Source organism: Schistocerca nitens, chromosome 8 (assembly GCF_023898315.1).
Source record: "Schistocerca nitens isolate TAMUIC-IGC-003100 chromosome 8, iqSchNite1.1, whole genome shotgun sequence".
Classification (NCBI taxonomy): domain Eukaryota; kingdom Metazoa; phylum Arthropoda; class Insecta; order Orthoptera; family Acrididae; genus Schistocerca; species Schistocerca nitens.
Window position 1 is genome coordinate 579,767,640 of NC_064621.1, and position 26,665 is coordinate 579,794,304.

At 44.3% G+C, this 26,665-nt stretch overlaps 1 protein-coding gene across 1 annotated transcript in view; it reads right to left on the minus strand.

Moving 5' to 3' along the window:
• LOC126199685 (protein O-mannosyl-transferase TMTC1-like) overlaps window positions 1-26,665 on the minus strand; it is a 229,400-nt gene that overhangs the window by 11,555 nt on the left and 191,180 nt on the right. The window contains exon 10 of the mRNA XM_049936612.1: window positions 5,839-5,952. Coding sequence (XP_049792569.1) covers window positions 5,839-5,952 — 114 coding nt within the window. The remainder of the gene's footprint in view (window positions 1-5,838; window positions 5,953-26,665) is intronic.

Consider the following 26,665-nt stretch of genomic DNA (forward strand, 5'->3'; position numbering starts at 1 on the left):
TAAGCGTGGTGGGAGCCCAAAAATGAATACAATAAGCAGATTCAGAAAGACATAGGTTACAGTGGTGATGCGGAGATGAAGAGTCATGTACAGGATAGAGTAGTATTGATGACTCTCCGTCCCAACAGACCTCGGAAGACCCAGCAATACAGACTGAACGTCATGTCATCATCAGCCGATAGGCGTCACTGGATGCGGATATGGAGGGGCACCTTGTGACAAGCCTCTACTTTTCAGTCAACTGACCTCACACAAGGGCTGAGTGCACTCCTCATGTCAACAGCGCTCGATGGCCCGGACTGTCACCCATCCAAGTGATAGCCAAGGGCAAAGGAGTTTAACTTTGGGAGATTTGACGAGAACCGGTGTTACCAATGCGGCAAGGTCGTTGACAAGTGGCATAGAGAGCTGCATGAAATCAAGGCTGATCGATGTCGCTGTCTTCTTGTGTGTCTTCAAAGAGCTTTGATCAAATTTACATTCCAGTTTGTCTTCCGCATAGCAGGGACACTAAAGGGCACTGCAACACAGGATATACAGGATGTTTCACAAAGAATATACGTATTTCGAATCCGTACATTTATTAAATTTTAAGACATATGAACATGAAATTTTACACAAATATTTACGAACCTCTTAAGTTCTAATTACAGATGTTCAGTATGTCCTCCATCAGACACGAACAGTATCACATCGATACTCAAATTCCTCCCATACTCGGGCAAGCATGTCGTTCGTGCCGATGTTATGGAAGTACGGATCTGGTTGGTCAACTCTTCCAGGTTCTGTGGGAGTGGTGGTACATAAAATTTGTCTTTAACGAAACCCACAGGAAGAAGTCAGAGGGTGTCAAATCCGGTGACCGTGGAGTCCAGCTGAGATATAATAAGTCGCCAGCTCCTTGACTTGCAATCCAACGATTTGTTAGAGTTTCATTCAGATATTCACGCACTTGGCGACTCGATTGAGGGGGTGCCCCGTCTTGTTGAAAAATGAAATTGTGTTCTTGCAGCCTCGGAAACAACCGGTTTTGTAACATAGCGAGATACTGATGACCGTTAACCGTGCTTCCATGGGCCGTAAACAAATGATAAGGGATATCGCACAAAACACATTGGTTTTGGGCGAATCTCGCACATGCTCAATGGCTGCATGGGGGTTCTGAAGCCGGCTGTTGTGACCGATCGGTTCTAGGCGCTTCATTCTGAAACCGCGCGACCGCTACGGTTGCAGGTTCGAATCCTGCCTCGGGCATGGATGTGTGTGATATCCATATGTTAGTTAGGTTTAAGTAGTTCTAAGTTATAGGGGACTGATTACCTCAGATGTTAAGTCCCATAGTGCTCAGAGTCATTTGAACCATTTGATTTCCGTAGGACCCAAATTCGAACATTGTTGTTGTTTACCTGACCACTAACATGGAATGTCGTTTCATCACTGAACACGATGCGTTGTGCAAAAGTGTTATCATTATCAAAAGCATCAAGAATTTCGTTACAAAATGCCACATGTTTGCGTTTGTCATCAGGACGCAGAGCTTGTAATAGCTGTAACTTATACGGCTTCATAGCCAACCCGCGTCTCAGAATACACCAAATTGTTGTTGTAGGCAGTTGTAACTCCCGTTTGGCAGGACGAATTGATTCTGAATGACTGTGTTGGAATGAAGTTTGAATTCGTGCAACGTTTCCTTCAGGAACAAGAGGGCGGCCAGGACTCTTTCCTTTATATACACATCTTGTATCTAGAAACTGTCGATACCATCTGCAAATTTCCAACCGAGGATCAATTTGGTACCTCAGCCTGAAACGTCTTTGCTCTGTAATCACGGAATTGCTCTTTGCAAACTCGAGATTTCTGCTGCGGAGTAACCATTTTAAACATATGATGGTTACCAAGTAAAACGGAAGACAACTGACCTCTAGCGGCTATTAATATAAACTAGAGTATGTATTGGTTTCATCAATAGCCGGGCAGAGGCGCAGCGATCGATAGTTTGAACAAAACAATACTTTGTAATACGTATATTCTTTTTGAAACAACCTATATTTGACTGAATGTATGAGTTAATTGCCGGTAATCACCATATTAAGTGGCAGTCACTCGTAGTTGCTCAAATTTATTAATGCCAACTCCGAATACGAAACGAATCTATGGTAGTGCGTTAAATGATGCATCTTTCATATTTGAGCTCAGAATACAAAACGGGATGGATGAAGCCATAGATGGTAGCATGTCAAAACGTGCAGCTTTGACATTTGGGCATGGATATCGACATAAATTTTAAGTTAAACCTATTTCGGTTTGCAGTCAGATCTAAGACGACAATAATTATAACAATAAGTAAGAGCGACGCAGGGAAGGAAACAAAGTCCTAAAGATTAAGATCTGGTGATCTTGGTGAAACCGGTTATTCTTTCCAATAAATTAAAATTCGGCCAATTCCGTAGTAGCTTTGGACAAGGAATCTGGAGCGTTCTAGAATACATCGCACTCCTGGAAGACAAGTGACAAGTCAAAAAACAACAATTTTTGTTGGTCTCAGAACAACACGTGCGAAGTCCCTTAACGTGCACTAAAATTTCTTGTAATTTACTGGCAACAACGCCAACCTCAAATTTAAGGGAAGCTTATACGCGAAGCTTCCGGGGCTAAAGGTTAAAGCTGTCATCTTTACTTATCCTCATGTTAAGAAGTCAGTGAATGGCAATAACGCTTTAAATGTCCACAGCGGCTATAAATAAAAAAAATCAAAGTTACACAAGTTGAATAAGCCGATACTGCCGAATTGTTTATAACGTAAACGTTAATGATCGTAGATGGCCGTCAGATGGCATGACGCCACAACCGCTCTATCCATTCGTCTCATTGCTAACGTATAAACAGTTCTGCAGGGCCACGATCCTGGGCTTGTTTAAGTTCCAAAGTTAAATAACTACGTATTTATAGCGTCTGTGTGTACACCATGTGATCAAAAGTATCCGGAAACACCCAAAAAACACGTTTTTCATATTAGGTGCATTGTAGTGCCACCTACTGCCAAATACTCCAAATCAGTGACCTCAGTAGTCATTATACATTGTGAGAGAGCAGAATGGGGCGCTCCGCGGAACACACGGAGTTCGAACGTAGGTGCTTGGGTGTCACGTGACGGGACACGCACAGCACAAAAGCGTACAGGCCGACCTCGTCTGTTGACTGACAGAGACCGCCGTTAGTTGAAGAGGGGCGTAATGTGTGACAGGCAGACATCTATCCAGACCAGCACACAGGAATTCCAAACTGCTTCAGGATCCACTGCAAGTACTATGACAGTTAGGTGGGAGGTGAGAAAACTTGGATTTCGAGCGGGTGCTCATAAACCACACATCACGCCGGTAAATACCTCGCTTGGTGTAAGGAGCGTAAACATTGTACGATTGAACAGTGGAAAAAAGGTTGTATGAAGTGACGAATCACCGAACGGAATGTGGCAATCAGGTGACAGGGTGTGGGTATGGCAAATTCCCGGTGAACGTCATCTGCCAGCGTGTGTAGTGCCAACAGTAAAATTCGGAGGTGGTGGTGTTATGGTGTGGTCGTTTTTTCATGGAGCGGACTTGCACCACTTGTTTTGCGTGGCACTGTCACAGCACAGGCCTACATTGATGTTTTAAGCACCTTCTGGCTTCCCACTGTTGAAGAGCGATTCGGGGATGGCGATTGCATCTTCTTGTTCATAATGCACGGCCTGTGGCTGAGTGGTTACACAACAATAACATCCTGTAATGAACTGTCCTACATAGAGATATGACCTGAATCCTATAGAACACCTTTGAGATGTTTTGGAACACCGACTTCGTGCCAGGCCTCGCCGACCGATATCGATACCTCACCTCAGTGCAGCACTCCGTGAAGAATGGGCTGACATTTCCCAAGAAACCTTCCAGCACCTGATTGATCGTGTGCCTGCGAGAGTGGACGCTGTCATCAAGGCTAATGGTGGGCCAACACCATATTGAATTCCAGCATTACCGATGGAGGGCGCCATGAACTTGTAAGTCATTTTGAGAAAGGTGTCCGAATGCTTTTGATCACGTAGCGTATGTCTAACATTAAACGTTAGATAAAGGAGGGTGACTTCGTCGAGATATGACACGCACGAGCAAAACCCAACCAGTGTGTAAATACCTGACATGAAAGTCAGCAATGTGTGTAAAGTTTCAGTATTCGAGTAAGAAACGCTCGTTTAGAAACAAATTCTAACCGAGAATTTTTTGGTACTTCAGTAGTTTAAAAAATGTATTGGAGTAGAAAGCATTGTTTTGGATGTTGAATTTTTCAGTTTAGCAGCAACGAATGACTGAAAAAATCCCAACACCAGGATGGAGTTGTGCGACTCAAAAGTTGGTAGGCGTGTTTCCACACCTGAAGGATGAAGTCTATTCGAATTTCGCGCCAGTCGCACAAGCGTGGCCCCAGTAGCCCCACTGTGAGCATGAAAATCAGGTTTACTTTAAATACACGCTGTAATGGCCGTGAGTTTTAGTTACCTTTGAGACTGAAAGTGGCGAGATGTTGTTTGTCAAGAATGCCTTTAAGGCGACACGGACGCCATTATCAACACCTCACTGAATTTGAACGAGGTCGTGTAATAGGCCTACGAGAAACTGTATGTTCTTTGTATGATACTGCAGGAACACTTGACAGGAATGTAGCGACTGTACACAACTGCTGGTAGCGGCGGTCACGAGAATGAACGGTCGCAAGAATACCGGGCTCCAGACGGTCACGTGGCACCACCGTGAGGGAAGCTCATCGTGTTCGGCATATGGCTTGGGCGCATCGTTATAAACCTGTAGCAGCAATTTTAGCGGGAGTTGGCACTACAGGGACACAAAGAACTATTACAAGTTGGTTACTTCAAGGACAGCTCCAAGACATGCTACCTGTAGCGAGCATTGCACTGACCGCAAACCACCGCCGTATGCGATTTCAGAGGTATCAAGCGAGAGCTGCTTGGAGGGTAGGGTGGGGGTCTACTGTGTTGTATGATGAAAGCTAGTTCGGCCTTGGTATCAGCGACTGCTATGTGTTGGTTAAACTTTCACTATTTGAGGGTCTGCAACCAACCTGTCTGCGTTCTAGACACACTGGACTTACAACTGGAGTTATTTTCTGGGGTACAATGTCGTATGGCAGTCGGAGCACGCTCTTGGTTATCCCACGCACTCTGACTCGGAAATTGTAACTCAGTCTGGTGATTCGACCTGTTGTAACGCTATTCGTGAACAGTTCTCCAGGGGATACTTTCCAACAGGATAACTCTCGCCAGCATTCCACTGTTGTAACCCCTTCGTACTCTCAGAGTGTCGACATTCGCCTAGGCGTGCTCGATCACCACATCTGTCACCAACCGAGCACATATGGGACCACATCGAACGACGACTCCAGCGTCAGTAACAACCAACGTAAACTGTACCTGTATTGACCGACCAGATGCCACATGCATGGGACTCCATCCCACTAACTGACATCCAGCACTTGTATAAAACAATGCATGCAAGTTTGCCGTTTGCATGCTTGCGTTCAACATTCTGGCAGTTACACACATTATCACCGTACCAACATATCATATTTTCAATGGCTTATCTCGCGCTAACATCAGCCTGTGATCCTGTAATGCCAGATATGTTACCTGGACAAACGTAGTCCCGAAATTTCTTACGCTACACTAATTATCTTCTGGTTTTGCGATTTTTTTCCGTTAGTGTATTTGATGTGAATGAATATCCATAAGATATCGTCCCAAGTGTAGCCTCGGTCACTGCCCCTCGATGCTGAAAATTCGCAGCCCACCTGTGGCGCCGCCTCCAGCGTCGCGTTGTGGCGGCCAGAGGGGGCGAGCTCCGACCGCCCACCGTATTCTGCTGCTGCGTGGGCGCCCGACCCCGCTTGATGGAGCTTCGTCTTCTGCGAAAGAGGCAGACACAGTTCCTTCAATCACTTCTCTACGAAAACGTGTAGCACATGTGTCACTAAAATAATAACTGACAGTGTCATAATAGCTTAATGTCGAAAATACAGAAAAAGGGCCTTTATTTGTTCCTCATATGATGACAGGAGAACGTACTCGACAAGCTTTTACAGCAAACATATATATTTATACACACTTGCACACAATCTCAAGTTCCTAATGTGTTCGTAGCCTTAAGAACGGGTTTCAGATCCAGTCAGACACTTCTGCAGAGAAATCGTCCCTTTCAGGTCTCCGAGGGAACATTCGAATTTTCGGTGTATGTCCATCTTTTGAGAGATTGTTGCGGGACCCGGCCGTTCGATACAGGATGTCAAATGAAACACCTTTCAGCCACCTAGTTTCCAAACATATTTTATTTCGCTCTCCGTTTTGGCGATTTACTACGCAATCTCCAGGCCCCTGACCGACATGTAGGAATATTACACCTCGGTTCTGGTCAAAACAGGGGCCAGCAATTCTGGTATTAGTAGATTTATGATTGCTGTAGTGATTACTTCAACCATCATCCGCCAGATGATACCAGTATTGCTGGCCCCTGTCTAGGCCAGAGCCGAGGTGGAATCTTCCTACACGTCGGTCAGGGGCCTGAAGATGGCCTGGTAGATCGCCGAAACTGGTAGCCAAATAAAATAAATTTGGAAACTAGACAACTAGACGGTTGAAAGGTGTTTCATTTGACATCCCATTAGAATTTTATATGATGTGCAGTTTGCTGTTCTTCGCCGCAGTCACACTGAGAAGCGGACTTCCATCCCTGTTGGAGCAGCAATACTCCACATGTGTTCCAGTGAGTTCTGATCGGATTCAGTACGCGCCAGTGTCCTTCCAGGGAGACTTAATTACTTGGTGATGCCTCAAGGAAGTTTTCACCTGTCATTGATTTGTTCCAAGCACCTTGTATGCTCAGTCGCAGGGGTTCTGATAATGAAAATTCCGAATAAACTGGTAATTGTGGATTCTTTTTAATTCTTGTCCACACGTTCAACAGTGAATATGATCTCCTTATGGACGGCGGACGAATATTACTAAAAGTCGGTATCCAGTACATGTTTGTGGGGCGACTTGCTTGACTAACCTGTGTATCAGCTGTTTTAGTGCGAGAACTCCTAATCCACATAAAACAGCAGCATTCTGCGGCTGAGAATGAAAGAGTTGAAGCTGACAATCTGAGAAATTTTGCAGTAGCACCCTAGCCGGCTTGTTTTAAATTCTGGACTGTGTATTGTCCCAAGTTTTAATTCTAGCTGCTAGAAAAAAAAAAGTTCAAGTGGCTCTGAGCACTATGGGACTTAACATCTGAGGTCATCAGTCGCCTCGAACTTCGAACTACTTCAACCTAACTAACCTAAGGGCATCACACATATCTATGCCAGAGGCAGGGTTCGAACCTGCGACCGTAGCAGTCGCGCGGTTCCGTACTGAAGCGCCTAGAACCGCTTGGCCACCGAGGCCAGTTTCTAGCTGCCACATCGCGAAGATAGATTTTGCATGTGAATGAGCTACCTAGGATCACAACTAGCAAGTTCGGTGATGCAATATTGTAGAGTTTGAAGTCTAAATTAGATGTTAGGTCTGTAGGTTGCTTGTTTACTGTGTAAGTGGAAAGTTGGTACTGCGGCTGTATGAGGATTTGGTCAGAGAGTATCATGTTCTAAGTGATCCAACTTCTTCATGTCGATGTTAGTGTTGCTCAGCTTCACTAAATTTCATTGTAAAAATATGTCTAAGGAGTAGCCTTTTCCTTTAGTATTAACTTATTAATCCATTGTACACCTTAAGAGAAGTATTAGTTACTGTTACAGTTACTGCTCTATTCATGATCACAGAACGAGATCACACACTAAATAAGAGAAGAAAATTATACAAGAAGACCAAAAGCAGTTTTTTCCACTGGAATATGCGATTAATTAATAATTTTTAACACTTCACGTCAACGACTTTATGGAGTATTCGATCTTAATTTTCAGAATAAAACTTGCCTTAACTGCAGAATTATACAAGGGTGACCAGTTATGAATGATCTGCCAATCATCGCCAGATCTACAATAGGTATAAAAAAGGATTGTTTGTGAACTGTTCTTAACGCCGTCCGAACAGGCCTTGGAAGGCCCAACGGTACCGTCCAGTCGCCGTGTCATCCTCAGCCCCCAGGCGTCAATGGATGCTGATATGGGGGGACATGTGGTCAGCACACCGCTCTACCGGCCATATGTCACTTTACGAGACCGGAGACGCTACTTCTCAATCAAGTAACTCATATCCGGGCTGAGTGCACCCCGCTTGCCTACAGAGCTCGTCAGACCGAATGGTCATCTATCCAAGAGGTAGCGCAGCTCGACAGCGCTGACAGGAACCGGTACTACCACTGCCGCAAGGCCTTTGGCGAACTGTTCTCGCTACGTGCAGTATACCTTGTATATAAAAATTTCGTTAGCTTTGTTCTACACTTGGAGATTTCTGTTGGGATCTACGTTAATTACTCTCTTACTGAGTGCGTCAATAGCTCGATTTCACTTTCTGTCACCTTGCGCATATGACAATTTCTCTGGTTTTAAATAAAAAAAACGTAGTGATATAGAATACTAAACAACAATTCTCTTATGAAATTGATTCGCATTTTGCGAATCTAGATTGACATCAGGTGCTTATGATAAATGAAAATCTGTTCCGGGCCGGGACTCGAATCCCTCTAATGGCGAACGGTCGACTTGACCACTTAGGCTACCTGGGCAGCCCTCCAGGACCGACCCAAACTTCCATATCTCATGCAGCCTACGACACTTTCGCACTCACATTTCGCGATTTCCGCCAGGGGAGGGAGTAACATTTTATCCTTAAGACAAAATCATTAGTGATTTCAGTGTTTCTGTATCTTCACATTACGATCTCCATCTCACATGCACGAGGGCTTTACACGAAACGACCAAGAGCAAACATACTACCTTAAGTTTGGAAGGTAGGAGACGAGATGCAGAAGTACAGCTGTGAGGACGGGGCGTGAGTCATGCTTGGGTAGCTCAGTTGGTAGAGCACTTGCCCGCGAAAGGCAAAGGTCTCGAGTTCGAGTCTCTGTCCGGCACACAGTTTTAATCTGCCAGGAAGTTTCATATCAGCGTACACTCCGCTGCAGAGTGAATATCTCATTCTGGACCAGCAAGTTCTTCTCATGGTATTTGCAAGATCTCTTCCCGAAGTGTTTCCATGACGACTAACCCGGCCAGTGATGCTCCTCGACCAGCCTCACAGGTCATGCAATCGAGAATAGCTCCTACGGAAGTGTGTTTACCGTTGAACTTATAGAGATTACCCTAGACCGGTACGGAATTAAAATGAAAGTGTGTAACGACTTCGTAATATGTCACCATTCTATTAGTTGTTTACATGCAATTGACAAAAATTATAACGTAATTATTTGAATGCAACATCCGGGACCAGCTAGCAAAGCTTAAGGACGACAGCCATGTAACATTAAATCGGACGCCAAGTTATTACAGGAAGTGAACGGCTGATCGTGGGGCAAAGCAACCTACGGCAAAAGAACTGCTAGACCTCGCAAGCTCCACGACCAACGATCCATGCCACATTCGACACCTGATTCTAAAGGCATGGAAAGGAGAATGACAAACCACAGCAACATCGGACAAATTAAGTCCGATTAGTAAGCCACTGCTGAGTGGAAAACCTCACAAAGAGCCTCTAGGAGAGAGCCAAACTTACTCTGCTGACAACACTTTGGGCACGGAGGAACAAACCTGAACAAACCTGAACAAACCTGAACAAACCGCGACTTGAATGTGGTGCCCTCAGATAGTGAACCAGACACTGGTTGAATGCACCGTTCGGGCTAACATGAAGAAGAGTACAGAAATTGGACACTTCTCCCGGTCTCCCACTGACGTACGATGAGACAGCCGTCCAACTAACTCTGCATTTTATTATGATACGCGTTTATATTGCAATCTCTAAGCCCCAATTGCATACATTGGTATAGGGTGTGGAGGACGATCCCACTCCCGTAGTTTCACACGGATCAATCACCAGCCTGACTCCAGCCCCACCCCCGCACACTGTGCTACTTGTACTTAAACAACATATCTGAAAGACCATGCTGATAGCTCCTGGGAAACAATACTCATCCTCATCCTTCACATCTTTTCGGGTACTTTCTTTTTCTTTGAGTCAGTCTCCTGGTTCCTCCCCTGTGCCAACTTCTTCATTACAGAGCAGCAATTGCAAACTTTCCAATCTCTTTTTTCCTCTACAGGTTTTCCTTCTACAGCACCCTCCAGTATCATGGAAGTTATTATCTCATGCCTTAACAGATGTTTTACGATCTTGTCCCTTCTTCTTGTCAGTGTTTTGCATATACTCCTTCCCTCTCCGATTCTGCGCAGAACCTCCTCAATCTTCACTTTATCATTCCACCTAATTCTCAACATTATCCGTAGTACCACATCTCGAATGCTCCGATTCTCTTCTGTATCGGTTTTCCCACAGTCCATGTTTCACCACAATATAATACTGTCCTCGAAACGTACTTTCTCTGTAATTTCTTCCCCAAATTAAGGCTTATGTTTGATACTAATAGACTTCTCTTGGCCAGGAATGTCCTTTTTGCTAGTGATAGTCCGCTTTTGACGTCCTCATTGCTCCGAATATCATGGGTTAAATTGCTGCCAAGGAAGCGGTCCATAACTCCGTCTACTATGTGATCATTAATCCTTATGTTTCTCCCTGTTCTCATTTCTGCTACTTCTCAATACTTTCCTCTTTCTTTGATTTACTCTCAGTTCACATTCTTTACTCATTAAACTGTTCATTCCATTCATCAGATCACGTAGTTCTTCTTCACTTTCACCCGGGATAGCAATGTAATCAGCGAATCGTATCATTGATATCCTTCACCTTGAATTTTAATCCCACTGTTGAAACTTTCTTATATTTTCAACGTTGTTTCTTCGATGTACACATTGAACAGTAGGGGCGAAAGACTACATCCCTGTCTTACACCCTCATTAATCCGAGCACTTCGTTCTTGGTCGTCCACTCTTGGTTCTTGTACATTTGTATATTATCCGTCTCTCCCTGTAGCTTACGGCTATTTTCCTCGGAATTTCGAACATCTTGCACCATTTTAGGTTGTTCGAACGCTTCTTCCAGGTTGACTGATCCTATGCAAGTGTCTCGATTTTTCTTCAGTCTTTCTTCCATTATCAACCGCAACGTCAGAATCGCCTCTGTGATGCCTTTACCCCTCTTAACGCTAAACTGATCGTCATATGACATATCGTCACTTTTATATTCTGGTCAGCAACTTGGATGCAAGAGCTGATTGGCGATATTTCTCGAACTTTCCCGTTCTTGCAGTTTTCGGAATTCTGTGGATGATGTTCTTTCCAAAAGTCAGATGGTATACCGCCAGACTCATACATTTTGCTCACAAACATGAATAGTCATTTTACTGCCTTTCCCTCAATTATTTTGGGAATTCTGAAGGAATGTCTTATTCGCTCATAAATCTTCCAAAGCTCTTTTGAATTCAAATTCTAATACTGCATCCCGTATCTCTTCTACATCGAGTCCTGTCTCTTCTTCACTCACGTCAGCAGACAAGTCTTCCCCCTCATAGAGGCCTTTAGTGTAGTCCTTCCACCTACCTGCTCTCTCTCTCTCTCTCTCTCTCTCTCTCTCTCTCCTCTGCATTTAACAGTGGAATTCCTATTGGAGTCTTAATTTTACCACACTTGCTTTTTGATTTCTCCGTAGGTAGTTTGACTTTTTTATATGCTGAGTCAGTCCTTCCGACTATCGTTTCACTTTCGAATTCTTCAAATTTTTCCTGCAGTCATTTCACTTTAGTATCCCTGCTTTCCTTGTGTATGGCGTTTCTGGGTGACTTATATTTCTGTAATCTTGAATTTCCCTGAATACTTTTAAACTTCCTTGTTTCATCGATCAGCTGAAATATTTCGTGTGTTACCCATGCATTCTCCCCAGTTACTTTATTTGCATCTATGTTTTTCTGTCCAAAATCTGTGACTGCCGCTTTTAGAGATGCCAATTTCTTTTCAACTGAACTGCCTAATGAGATATTCCTTATCGCAATATCTATAACCTCCGAGAACTTGAAGCGTATTTCCTGATTCCTTAGTACTTCCGGATCCCACTTGTTTGTACACTGTTTTTCTATGACTAACCTCCTACACTTCAACCTGTTCCACATCACTGCTAAATTATGATCTGAGTCTATATCTGTTGCTGGGTATCCCTTAAATCCAGTGTCTGATATAGATACTGGATGACGTAATCTAACTGAAATGTCTCCGTACCTTCCGATCTTTTCCAAATATACCTCCTCCTCGTGTGATTCTTGAATAGACTATTCGCTATTACTAGTTGAAATTTATTGCAGGACTCAATTACTCGTTCTCCTGTTTCATTCCTAATACCAAGTCCACATTCTTCTGTAACTCTTTCTGCTATTCCTTCCCCTGAAACCGCGTTCCAATCCCCCATGACTATTATATTATCATCCCCTTTCACGTACTAAGTTACCTGTTCAATACCTTCATGTTCTCACTCTAACTCTTCATCTTTGGCCTACAACGTCGGTTGTTGGTTGCCGGTGTTGGTTTGCTGTCGATTCTGATGAGAACAGCCCTGTCATTGAACTGTTCACAGTAACTCACTCTCTGCGCCATCTTCCTATTCATAACGAATCCCGTTGCACCATGATCTGCTGCTGTTGATATTATCCTGTACTCATCTGATCAGAAATCCTTAACGTCTTTTCATTTCACTTCACTGACCCATTATATCAAGACTGAGCATTCGCATTTCCCTTTTCAGATTTTGTACTTTCCCTAACATGCCAAAAGTTCTGACATTTTACGCCATGACTCACAGAACGTTACCCTTTCGTTGGTTATTCATCTTTTTCTCGTAGTCATTTCCCCCTCGGCAGTCCCCTCCCGGAGATCCGAATGGGGGACTATTCCGGAATCTTTTACCAAGGCAGAGATCATTACGACACTTTTTCACTACAGGCCCCGTATCCTGTGTCATTAATTCAGTGGTTCCTATTGCCTTCTGTATTCTTATGCCGTTAATCATTGCTGATATTTGCGCCTTTTACGGGCAGTTTCTCGTAGCAAAGGCAAGAGAGTGCCCCAAACCCCTCTCCGCTGCTCCGTCCTCTTTGACAAGGCCGTTGGCAGAATGAAGGCGATTTCATAAATCGGCAGTCTTCCGCCCCCATTGCTGATGTGACGATTTCTATTCAAAACTTAAATTGCGGAGAGGGTTCAACCCGTGACCGAGAACGTTATGACTAGTAATCAAGGACGATACACCTATACCACGGTTCTACGTGATCTCCTTAGTGTAGTGCAAAGTACACTGTGGTGGCAAAAGCCATGAGATATATCCTAATATCGTGTCAGACATCCTTTGCCCCGCATAGTGCAGCAACTCATTATGGCATGGACTCAGCAAGTTGTTGGAAGTCGCCTGTAGAAATATTGATCCTTGCTGCCTGTATTGCAAAAGAGCTGCTAATGCGGGATTTCCCATAAATTTTCGATGGGATTAATGTCGGGCGATCTTGGTGGCCTAATCATCCGCTCGAAATGTCCAGAATATTATGACATGGCGCACTGTCATCCATAAAAATTTCATCTTTGTTTGGGAACATGAAGTCCCTAAATGGGTGCAAATCGTCTCCAGTCAATGATCGTTTCAGTTGGACCACACCGTTATGTAGCCTCCACCGCCTTCCATTGTTCTATGTTGACAACTTGGGTCCATGGCTTCGTGGGGTATGCACCACAGTCGAACCCTACTATCAGCTCTTCCTAACTGCAATCGGTGCTCATCTGACCAGGCCACGGTTTTCTAGACGTTAGGGACCAACCGATATGGTCACGAACCCATGAGAGGCGCTGCACGTGTATTCGCGCTGTTAGCGAACGCAGTCACGTCGGTCGTGTGCTGCCATAGCTTATCAACGCCAGATTTCGCAGCACTGTCCTGACGCATAAGTTCGTCACACTCCCCACATTGATTTCTGCGATTATTTCACGCAATGTTACTTGTCTGTTAGCACTGACAAATCTAAACAAGCGCTGCTGCTCTCTGTCGTTAAGTGAAGCCTCTCGGCCACTGCTGTGTCTGTGGTGAGAGGTAACGCCTGAAATCTGATATTCTCGGCACACTCCTGACACTGTGGGTCTCGGAATATTGACTTTGTAAATGGAATGTCATATGCATGTAGTCTGAACTACCATTATGCGTTCAGAGTTTGTTAATTCCCGCTTGAATCCAAATGATAGCTCCGGCAATGCACTGCTCTTTTATACAACCCGCCCGCATCTGTATATGTGAGTATCGCTATATGATTTTCTCACCCCAGAGTACAGGGACCGAAAGGTTATTTACAACTGTTGTAAGAATCTAAGGACATGAATTGGAGGCATTACTTGTGAGGGGAGTGAGACAGTGCTACTACGTTTTTCAATCTGTACCTTGAACAAAGGAAAGGGAACTTAAGTTCAACGAGTAGAAACAAAATCTTTGAGGGTTGCCGATGACGTGGTGATTCTTTTAGAGCACTTGAAAGAGTAGTTGAACAGAACGGATAGCTTCTTCAAAAGAGGTTATAAGACGAAAATAAAGAAAATCAAAACTAAGGTAACTGTGTGATGCCCAGTTGTTACTTCCAATTTATGAACAATAAATCATAGAACTAGGGTAATGGGGGTCTCCGAACTAAATCAAATGATGCTGATAGTATTATATATATATGGGAATAAGACACTATAACGTCGATGAGTTCTAGTATTTGGCAGAAAAATAATGGATGAACGAACGATTTAGAAAAGAAAAGAATACGTCGAATAAATAATGAAGCAATACTCAATGGAATTAAGGAATTGAAATTTATGGCGCAACTGCACTAACAGTTTGGACCGCTTGGTAGGAGACATCGTTTGGCTTTTAATAATCTATGTTACTTTACAATAGGAAATGTCAAAGATAAAAATGGTATAGGGAGACCAAAGCTTCAATAAAGTAAGCAGATTACAATTGAGAAGAAGAACCTTTCAGAAGATATAGTGTGAGGAGCTACATCGAGTCAGTCTTCGGACTGTAGACCACAACAACAACAATTACAGTAACAACAGCTCCTACGAAAGGTTGCAAATATCACTCAGAACTTGTAAAACAATGGACCGAGAAGTTAGTGAAAAAATCAGCAGCAGCAATACTCTGACATGTAATTCTTCAGCTTTTTCCGGCGTCCTCCATGACGAAGTAGAAGGACGTGGTGAAAAGTAATGCCTGTTAATTATTTTATGTGAAAACTCTTAAAGTATTTTGAATAAAGCAAACGCTAGTACCATTCTACGTCTTTGTTCTTCATCCCTGTGGTTGATTGGGAGGTCGTTCCAAGGCGTGGCAGGCAGCGGAAGACGACCCCGGATTCTGATCAGAAAGCCTCCCCGGTGCGTCTGACAAACAGGTTTCGCGTACTGTCTCTGGCTGAGCCAGATTCAGCTGCCTGCCTTGTTTCAGAGGATGATTCTCAGCCTTCAAGGTCCGGGCAATCGCAGAGGGTGCGCTTATTGGTAGTTGGGAGCTCCAATGTTAGGCGCGTAATGGGGCCCCTTAGGGATGTGGCGGCTAACGAGGGAAAGAAATCCAGTGTAAACTCCGTGTGCATTCGGGGTGGAGTCATTCCTGATGTGGAAAGGGTCCTTCCGGATGCCATGAAGACCACAGGGTGCAGCCAGCTGCAGGTGGTGGCTCATGTCGGCCCTAATGACGTGTGTCGCTTTGAGGAAATTCTCTCTGGATTCCCGCGGCTATCTGGTTTGGTGAAGGTTGCCGGTCTTGCTTACGAGATGAAGGCAGAGCTCACCATCTGCAGCATCGTTGACAGAACCGACTGCGAACCTTTGGTGCAGAGCGGGGTGGAGGGTCTGAATCAGAGGCTCAGACGGTTTTGCGACCGTGTTGGCTGCAGATTCCTTGACTTGCGCCATAGGGTGGTGGGGTTTCGGGTTCCGCTGAATAGGTCTGAAGTTCACTACACTCAGCTGGCGGCTACACGGGTAGCGGAGGCTGTGTGGCGTGGACTGGGTGGTTTTCTAGGTTTGAAGGCCTTGGGAAAGTACGGGGTGGGCTGCAATCTCAAAGGGTGCATGGCAAATACAGGACGCGCTTGGATCAAGGAACAGTCGGAATTGTAGTTGTAAATTGTTGTAGTTGTGCTGGGAAAGTCCCCGAGCTTCAAGCGCTAGTAGAAAGCACAGAAGCTGAAATCGTTATAGGTACAGAAAGCTGGCTAAAGCCTGAAATAAGTTCTGAAGAAATTTTTACGAAGTCTCAGACGGTGTTCAGGAAAGATAGATTATGCAGAATTGGTGGTGGAGTGTTTGTGTCTGTCAGTAGTGGTTTATCTTGTAGTGAAGTCGAAGTAGATACTCCGTACGAATTGGTATGGGTGGAGATTATACTTAACAGCTGAACTAAGTTAATAATTGGCTCCCTCTACCGACCCCCAGACTCCGATGATACAGTTCAGAGAAAATTTGAATCTCGTAACAAATAAATACCCCACTCATACGGTTATAGTTGGTGGGGACTTCAACCTTCCCTTGATACGTTGGCAAAATTGCTTGTTCCAAACCGGTGGTAGGCAGAAAACATCTTCCGAGATTGTCCTAAATGCTTTCTCCGAAAATTATTTCGAGCAGTTAGTCCACGAACCCATGCGAATTGTAAATGGTTGCGAAAACACACTTGACCTCTTAGCCACAAACAATCCAGAGCTAATAGAGAGAATCATGACTGATACAGAGATTAGTGATCACAAGGTCGTTGTAGCTAGGCTCAATACCGTTTCTTCCAAATCCACCAGAAACAAACGCAAAATAATTTTATTTAAAAAAGCGGATAAAGTGTCACTAGAAGCCTTCCTAAGAGACAATCTCCATTCTTTCCGAACTGACTACGCAAATGTAGACGAGATGTGGCTCAAATTCAGAGATATAGTAGCAACAGCAATTGAGAGATTCATACCTCATAAATCGGTAAGAGATGGAACTGATCCCCAATGGTATACAAAACAAGACCGAACGCTGTTGCAGAGGCAACGGAAAAAGCGTGCGAAGTTCAGAAGAACGCGAAATCCCAAAGATTGGCTAAAATTTACAGACGCGCGAAATTTGGCACGGGCTTCAATGCGAGATGCCTTTAATCGGTTCCACAACGAAACATTGTCTCGAAATTTGGTGGAAAATCCGAAGAAATTCTGGTCGTATGTAAAGTACACAAGCGCCAAGACGCAGTCAATACCTTCGCTGCGCAGTACCGATGGAACTGTTACCGATGACTGTGCCGCTAAAGCGGAGTTATTGAACGCAGTTTTCCGAAATTCCTTCACCAGGGAAGACGAATGGAATATTCCACAATTTGAAACACGAACAGCTGCTAGCATGAGTTTCATAGAAGTAGATACCTTAGGGGTTGCGAAGCAATTCAAATCGCTTGATACGGGTAAGTCATCAGGTCCAGATTGTATACCGATTAGCTTCCTTTCAGATTACGCTGATACAATAGCTCCCTACTTAGCAATCATATACAACTGCTCGCTCACCGATAGGTCTGTACCTACTGATTGGAAAATTTGTCAGGTCGCACCAGTGTTTAAGAAGGGTAGTAGGAGTAATCCATCGAACTACAGACCTATATCATTGACGTTGGTTTGCAGTAGGGTTTTGGAGCATATACTGTATTCAAACATTATGAATAACCTCGAAGGGAACGATCTATTGATACGTAATCAGCATGGTTTCAGAAAACATCGTTCTTGTGCAACGCAGCTAGCTCTTTATTCGCACGAGGTAATGGCCGCTATCGACAGGGGATCTCAAATTGATTCCGTATTTCTAAATTTCCGGAAAGCTTTTGACACCGTTCCTCACAAGCGACTTCTAATCAAGCTGCGGGTTTATGGGGTATCGTCTCAGTTGTGCGACTGGATTCGTGATTTCCTGTCAGGAAGGTCGCAGTTCGTAGTAATAGACGGCAAATCATCGAGTAAAACTGAAGTGATATCAGGTGTTCCCCAGGGAAGCGTCCTGGGACCTCTGCTGTTCCTGATCTATATAAATGACCTGGGTGACAATCTGAGCAGTTCTCTTACGTTGTTCGCAGATGATGCTGTAATTTACCGTCTAATAAGGTCATCCGAAGACCAGTATCAGTTGCAAAGTGATTTAGAAAAGATTGCTGTATGGTGTGGCAGGTGGCAGTTGATGCTAAATAACGAAAAGTGTAAGGTGATCCACATGAGTTCCAAAAGAAATCCGTTGGAATTCGATTACTCGATAAATATTACAATTCTCAAAGCTGTCAATTCAGCTAAGTACCTGGGTGTTAAAAATATGAACAACTTCAGTTGGAAAGACCACATAGATAATATTGTGGGGAAGGCGAGCCAAAGGTTGCGTTTCATTGGCAGCACACTTAGAAGATGCAACAAGTCGACTAAAGAGACAGCTCACACTACACTCGTTCGTCCTCTGTTAGCATATTGCTGCGCGGTATGGGATCCTTACCAGGTGGGATTGACGGAGGACATCGAAAGGGTGCAAAATAGGGCAGCTCGTTTTGTATTATCACGTAATAGGGGAGAGAGTGTGGCGGATATGATACGCGAGTTGGGATGGAAGTCATTAAAGCAAAGACGTTTTTCGTCGTGGCGAGATCTATTTACGAAATTTCAGTCACCAACTTTCTCTTCCGAATGCGAAAATAGGTAGGAATGATCATCAAAATAAAACAAGAGAAATCAGAGATCGAACAGAAAGGTGTAGGTGTTCGTTTTTCCCGCGTGCTGTTCGGGAGTGGAATAGTAGAGTGATAGTATGATTGTGGTTCGATGAACCCTCTTCCAAGCACTTAAATGTGAATTGCTGAGTAATGATGTAGATGTAGATCCCTACACAATTGCAGACCTCTACCGCTAAAGGTATCCGAAATGTAGCGCGTAACTATGTCGGTGTGTGGGGACTGGATATTTGTGTTGTTCTCATCGTTTCATCATCATCCTCACTGACATCCTGTTTTGACTGTACTGCCACCTCGTTATGTTAATTTCAATTACTGGTGTCACTGAGTTGCCGCCTTGCCTGTCCGTGAGCGGCAGCAGCGGCAGCAGCGGCGCTTAGCGATATAAGCCATGGTATATTATCATCGCTAACTATTACTTCCCGGTTGTTGTGTGTTCGGAGTTAGTTCGGACCTGCCAGTGAGCTGGGAGGCGCTAGCAGTGCAGTTCGGACCTGGCAGTGTTTGACTTAGGATGCGGCAGAATTGCAGTCTGGGCACGGCTGCAGTGAGGTCCGGACAGCCATGACTCGCCCAACGGTTGCAGATACATATCACTTAAGTGCGGAACACATTGTCTGGTCGTCGGTCGGTCGTCTTGTCGGACGACGTGTACCTTGGCTGGCGATCACTTATGGGTTGACTATGCCGACTCGTGATTCGTCCTTGTTATTGCACAGTCGCTGCCTGCTGTCTCCGTGCTGATGTGTGGCAGTCCGTCGGTTGGCGTGGAGCAGCGAGCAAATCTCCACAGAGCGTGGTTTGGCCGGGCACACTGGCAGTCTCTACACAGTGTCGGAGTGTGTGGTGCTGTTCCCATCGCTACGAGGTCCGTGCCTCACCGACACTGGACACGAAAGCTGAGTTTGGATTTAATTTATCAGCAAGTCAAGATTGTTCACATTGTGCCATCTGGTTCTATTTGTTGGTTGTTGGGACATACCACGAGCAACAATGTGTGTGTTCGAGTTGGCGAAGGTTTATCCACCGTCCAGCGGAGTCTAACTGTATTTGGTTATTTGCAATTGAAGTGCACCAGCGGAATTTTCTGCCTTGTGGCCGTTAACGTTCCAGTTGCCTGATATGGCCGTTGACGTGAATTTAGGCAGTGTCCTTTCCTCACTGTGTTGTCGCTGTCCAGCACGGTGTGTAGTTCAACAGCTTAATGTATGCTTGGCTGTGTGTGTCCATGCCTTTTCGTCCGCAGCTCGTGATCGTGCGGTAGCGTTCTCGCTTCCCGCGCCCGGGTTCCCGGGTTCGATTCCCGGCGGGGTCAGGGATTTTCTCTGCCTCGTGATGACTGGGTGTTGTGTGATGTCCTTAGGTTAGTTAGGTCTAAGTAGCTCTAAGTTCTAGGGGACTGATGTCCATGGATGTTAAGTCCCATAGTGCTCAGAGCCATTTTTGAACCATGCCTTTTACGTTTGCATTGAACTCCCAGCTGTGTTCTGGTCGAGTGGAGCGCAAGTTACCTTGTCAGTGGGTCCGTTGACTGTCTGTTGGTTGGGTTGTCGTCGGATCGAGAATGGTTTGGCTGACTGCCTGTCTCACCTTAGTGAACGTTAGTATTACAAGAGCTGGCCGACCCCCGAAACTTCTGACAAGGGAACCTCCCCATCGCACCCCCCACAGATTTAGTTATAAGTTGGCACAGGGATAGGCCATGAAAAACTGAACACAGATCAATCGAGAAAACAGGAAGAAGTTGTATGGAACTATGAAAAAAATAAGCGAAATATACAAACTGAGTAGTCCGTGTGCAAGATATGTCACATTAAGGTACGTGTTCATTAAGGAGCACCGTGGTCCCGTGGTTACCGTGGGCAGCTACGGAACGGAAGGTCCCTGGTTCAACCCTCCCTCGAGTGAAAAGTTTTAATTTTTTATTTTCAGACAATTATCAAAGTTCATGCACTCAGACATGATCAACTTTGCTCTCCAAAATTCCAGGACATGTTCAGATTTGCTTGGACACATGCAGGATTTGACGGTGTACACACGGAAAGACTTGAAAACGTTAAAAACGTTTGTTTTGACAGAGCACAGGGAAAACTGTGCGACTGTGAAACTGTTGCATTCATTTGTTGCCGTTTATGCGACAAACTCAATGTTTTCATCACTTTTTTGGGAGTGATTATCACATCCACAAGAAAACCTAAATCGGGCAAGTGTGCAAGTTAGGTGGGTCGACAACATATTCCTGTAATGTGACGCACATGCCGTCACCAGTGACGTATAGAATATTTCAGGCGTGTTTTCCTGTGGAGGAATCGGTTGACCTATGAATTTGGGATCAAATGTTTTCGGTTCCTATTGGAGAGGCACGTCCTTTCGTCTACTAATCGCACGGTTTTGTGGTGCGGTCGCAAAACACAGACACTAAACTTATTACAGTGAACAGAGACGTCAATGAATGAACGGTCAGATCGTAACTTTGCGAAAATAAAGTAAGTAAATTTTTTGCTCGAGGGAGGACTCGAACCAAGGACCTCTCGTTTCGCAGTTGCTCACTCTAACCACGGGACCACGGCGCTCTTCGTGTTATATAGACCTTGATGTTGGATATGTTACACTTGGACTACTCAGTTTGTATATTTTGTTTATTTTTTCATAGTTCCACACAAATTCTTCCTGTTTTCTCGATTGATCTGTGTTCAGTTTTTCAAGGCCTATCCAATGTGTCAATTTATAACTAAATCTGAAGGGGGTGCGTTGGGGAGGTTCCCTTGTGAGTGCCGTTAACTACACTGCCTTTTCTTATTTTCCGTTGTGTGTATCTGTATGCCTCATAGCCAATGGTTTTTAATTGAAGTTGAATTGTTTCTAGTGGTGTTTTAAGTCATGGCCCTTCAGCCACTTTAAAATTAAAGTTCCTCACTTTCCAAGTGTTAGATTGTTTGGACCTTCAGACTGATTAAAATAATGTTTAAATATAAAGCCTTGCCGGCCGAAGTGGCCGTGCGGTTAAAGGCGCTGCAGTCTGGAACCGCAAGACCGCTACGGTCGCAGGTTCGAATCCTGCCTCGGGCATGGATGTTTGTGATGTCCTTAGGTTAGTTAGGTTTAACTAGTCCTAAGTTCTAGGGGACTAATGACCTCAGCAGTTGAGTCCCATAGTGCTCAGAGCCATTTTTGATAAAGCCTTGGGCCTTCTGCCAACTAAAAATTATTCCAGTTGTGTTTTAACTCATGGGCCTTCAGACGTTTTAAAATTAAAATTCTTTGCTTGTCATTAGTTAGATTGCTTGGGCCTTCAGCCTGATTAATATATTGTTTAAAGATAAAGCCTTGGGACTTCTGCCTAATAAAAATGATTTTAGTTGTGTTTTAAGTCATGGGCCTCCAGCCGTTTTAAAAATAAAATCCCTTGCTTCTCAAGTGGTAGGTTGTTTGGGGCCTTCAGTCTAATTTAAGATAAGGATTTTTTGTTTAAATTTATTTTACCTTGAGTTTTAAGTCATGGGGCCTTCAGCCGTTTTTAATTTAAGGATCTTTGTCTTTCGAGCATTAAGCATTTTAGGGCCGTCAGCCTAACTGAAGATAAGGCCTTCTGCCTTGTTTTTTATTTAATGTTACCTTGAGTCTTAAATCATAGGCCTACAGCCATCTTTAAATTAAGGTTGTTGCTTTTCAAGTGTTAGGTTTTTGCCTTCAGTCAAATTGTAGAACTTACTGGCCGTGAGGCCTTCTGCCTTCTAAATATTCTTTTTGGAGTCTGAATTTTGAGTTAATGGCTTTTAGCCGTTTTTTAAAATTAAAGTGGTTGTGCCATTAAGGCATAAGATAGTGAGGCATATTCAGCAGATAACTAAGTTCAAGTATTTGTACTGTAATGTTTGGTCAAATAAATAAAGTTATATGTGTTCGAGTGTAACTGACACCTGCTCATTTTGGCCCCTTTCCTAATTTCCAACTTCTTGTCCTGTCCTGCGGGTTTAGCAGTGCGTTTCAACCATCATTCGTGACAGTGGCTAGATTGGACTGTGAAAATTATCGTCTGTGTAAAAATTGGCACTTTGTAGGGGCGCTGATGACCGCGCAGTTGAGCACCCTACAAACTAATCACCATCATCATCATCATCATCATCGTATGTCGGTGCGCGAGAAACAGCGTGCTGCAACCGAGTTTCAAATTCGAAGAGTTTGTCCACACATGGAATAACCTCTCCTTCAACTTGACACACAGTCCAGGAACACCTTCGATGACTCCACGTTGATGGTGATGAAGTGATGCAAGGAGGTGAGATTGTGGCACCGTCAACATACTTCCTGTAGTGACGCTATCAACAAACTGGTCTCTCGTAGAGAGAAATGCGACTGTGGTCATGGCAACTATGTTGAGAAGTAAGTAGGTAGACTTAAAGAATAAAGATACACAAGATTTATAACATTTGTTTCTTCGAAAAGGCTTCAGAGTTTTTACATTACAAATTCGGCGACATTACTTTTCAGCACGGCCTCAGTGCTCACGGCTGAATGGCCGGATGTTAGCGTCCAATGGGCACAATAATTCGGAAAGTGACCATTCTGCCAACAACAGGTATCCTGATAAATTGGTCGCTTGGAGGTGAGCGTGGAGCTTCTAACTTAACCTCTCCAAACCTCCTTCCCCTCCCCAATCCCTCAGACTTGCCGTTTCATCTGCGTCTGAGCCCAACTCCTCCCCCCCTCACAACTCCCTCCGACACATCGCTCTGTCGTAAGTTCATGCTCATATACGCATGCTCGTGGCACCTATCCTGTTTCTCCGCCTGCCCCCCGAAGTCCGCTCGTTGTCGGGTATTCCTTCCTTATTCACACTAATTGTGGGTTCTCAATCCTCAGCAATGTTATAGCCAGCATCACCATTGGTCAGCGGTTTCTTGCCTCGAATCTCAATGGATTCATAAAGACAATTTCCCGAAGAGATAGTACTGTCATAATCCATTACGATCTTACTAAGCTACAGCGTTAGTGAAGCCTGGGAACATGCAATTAATTTAATTTAGAAGAAGAAGGAGTTACCTCTCAACGATCTGAATTCGTGGCCAAGTGTAGGAACAGCATGTGTACCTGGAGTGAAGGTACAACAGAGCAACGTGCAAGGTGTAGGGAGGAGATGGTGTGCGCGGACGCCAGATATAACCTTAGGTCAGTGGAAAGTGACGTAAGGGGGGGGGGGGATGATGAGATGAAAGTGACGCACCACCCTAAGCAGTCAGGTCGCCAGCGCACTTGAGGATGGCACTGTTGTCGTTTGCCGAAATATTGTGCTCAATGGTCAATTATATCTAATCTTTCTTTTGTGTACTATTTCGTCAATAATTAGACATTTAGAAAAATAACACAAATTTCGTCAAATAGCAGCTAGAAGTCTTAAAGATAGTGCCATGGACCCTCTGTAGTACAGGTGGAGCAATTGAAAGTAGTCCGCCTCTCATTTGAATGCGAATGCAATATTTCGACTTCTGAAATAAAGTAAACAGCTACTACAGTAGTCAGTTTTATGCAACAATCGATGGTTAACATTCTTCTGTCAGATTTTTCGTTTACTTCATTAGTGAAGTGAGACTTTCCTCTTAACGATCTGCAAAATGACCTACTCGATAGCAGAAAGAATTGGACTTGTGAAAGGGTATGTGAAAACAAGTTCGATTAAGGAAACTCGCGAAATTTTCGTTGTTAAGTATCCGGACGGAAGTGTATCAGAAAAGAGAGCAATATAGATTGTGTACGAGGGTTGTAACTTTAATAGTGGCAACTATTTATTACGGCTCGTACAAAGTAGATACGTGTTTCAAAGTTTTACTGACCTTCAAAGTAGTCACCAGCATTGTGTATAACCCGTTGCCAGCGATTTGGAAGTCGTAGGATATTCTTGGCAGTGCCAGTGATGTTGACAGTTCGAGCGGCGCGGACTGTTGTCCGACGAATTTGTAGCAGTTCTGAAGCGAATACCGTGAAGTGTTTCCTTGAGCTTAGAAATCGAGTTTAACTTACGAGGGCTTAAGTCAGGGGAGTGCAGTAGGTGGTATAGCACTCAGCAGCCCCATCAGTCAAACAAATCAGTAACAGCTTGCACTGTACGTGCTTGAGCATTGTCCTGCAAAATGATGGTCAGGTCCTGCAGAGAGTGTCATCACTTGTGTCTCTAAGCTGGTGGCAGGTTGTGTTCCAAAAATGAACAGCATAGAGACAGAAGTGATGACACTCTCTGCAGGACCTGACCATCATTTTGCAGGACAATGCTCGAGCACGTACAGTGCAAGCTGTTACTGATTTGTTTGACTGATGGGGCTGCTGAGTGCTATACCACCTACTGCACTCCCCATACTTAAGCCCTCGTAAGTTCAACTCCATTTATAAACTGAAGGAAACACTCCACGGCATTCACTTTAGAACTGCTACAAATTCGTCGAGCAATAGACTGCGCCGCTCGAACTGTCAACACAACTGGCACTGCTAAGAGTATCCTACGACTTCCACATCGCTGGCAACGGGTTATACAGAATGTTGGTTACTACTTTGAAGGTCAGTAAGACTTTGAAACACTTATCTATTTTGTACGAGCTGTAAATAAATAGTTACCACTATTAAAGTCCCAAGCCTCGTATAAAAATTGGAGCATCTACGCATCTGTGCAAAATGTAAAACGACAAAGAATTTCTTCAGTTCGCACACCTGAAGTTATTGCAAATATTCGACGAAGAATTGTTCAAAAGCAAAAGAAGTCTACACGTAAATTTGCCCACAGGAACATGAAGTAGAAAGAGCTGCCGGCAGACATTTAATAGTCTTAATGTGAAGCCATATTGTGCGACGGTCGCGCATCAACTGCGGAAGGATGACAGAAACGTGAAGATTACTGCACGTGACTTTCGAATGAGATCAACGATGGTTTGCTAGCCCTTTTCCGTTGCATCATGAGTAATGAAGCACTGTTTCATCTTTCTGATCATGTGATTTGACAGATCACGAGATTGGGCGTAGGAGAAACATAATATTGTGTGTCAGCAACGACTTCGGATGAAAAAATCGGCGTTTGGCATGGTGTGACAGGAAATGCATCATTGGACCGATATTTTTTTGACACTACCCTCAACACGGTTGCACATACAGAAATTTATGATACATTTTGTGCCCAACTCACTGAATATGAAAGACAATACCGCTTCTTCTAGCAAGATGGGGCAACATGCCACACGTCTAAGGTATCCCTGTAACGAGTCCACGATGTCTTCATTGAGGCTTGATCTGTCGGCAAACATTTATGGACAACACGTTCGCCGGATCTAACAACATGTGATTTTTTCCTGTAGCGACACTTGAAAAGCAATATCTATGAAAGAAAACCACGTACAATACAGGAACGAAAAGAGAACATCAGTCGTGAAGGTGCCGCCATCGATATCCGAACTTTACGCCGGATGTTCCAGAATATGCTTAGACGTGCACAGCTGTGTATTGATGTTGCAGTGGATCACTTTCAGCATCTTCTCAAAATGTATACAAATGGTAAGTCCATTTCAGCTCTTCGTTTCTGTAATTTCAGTGCATTTCCTTTATACTTAGACCGGCTACTTTTATCTGCGCCGCCCTGTACAAACAAGCTATCTTGTCGCTGAGAAAAGCAGCTCTCGTACTTTTCCTTTGGCTCTGGCTCTGGGTCTTTTAATGAATGCACTAGAGTTTTACAGATCACGCCCGCCAGTCGCCGCGTGCCGGAAAACGAGCAAACTTTCTGCCGTCACGGTCCGCAAACTATCTCTCTCT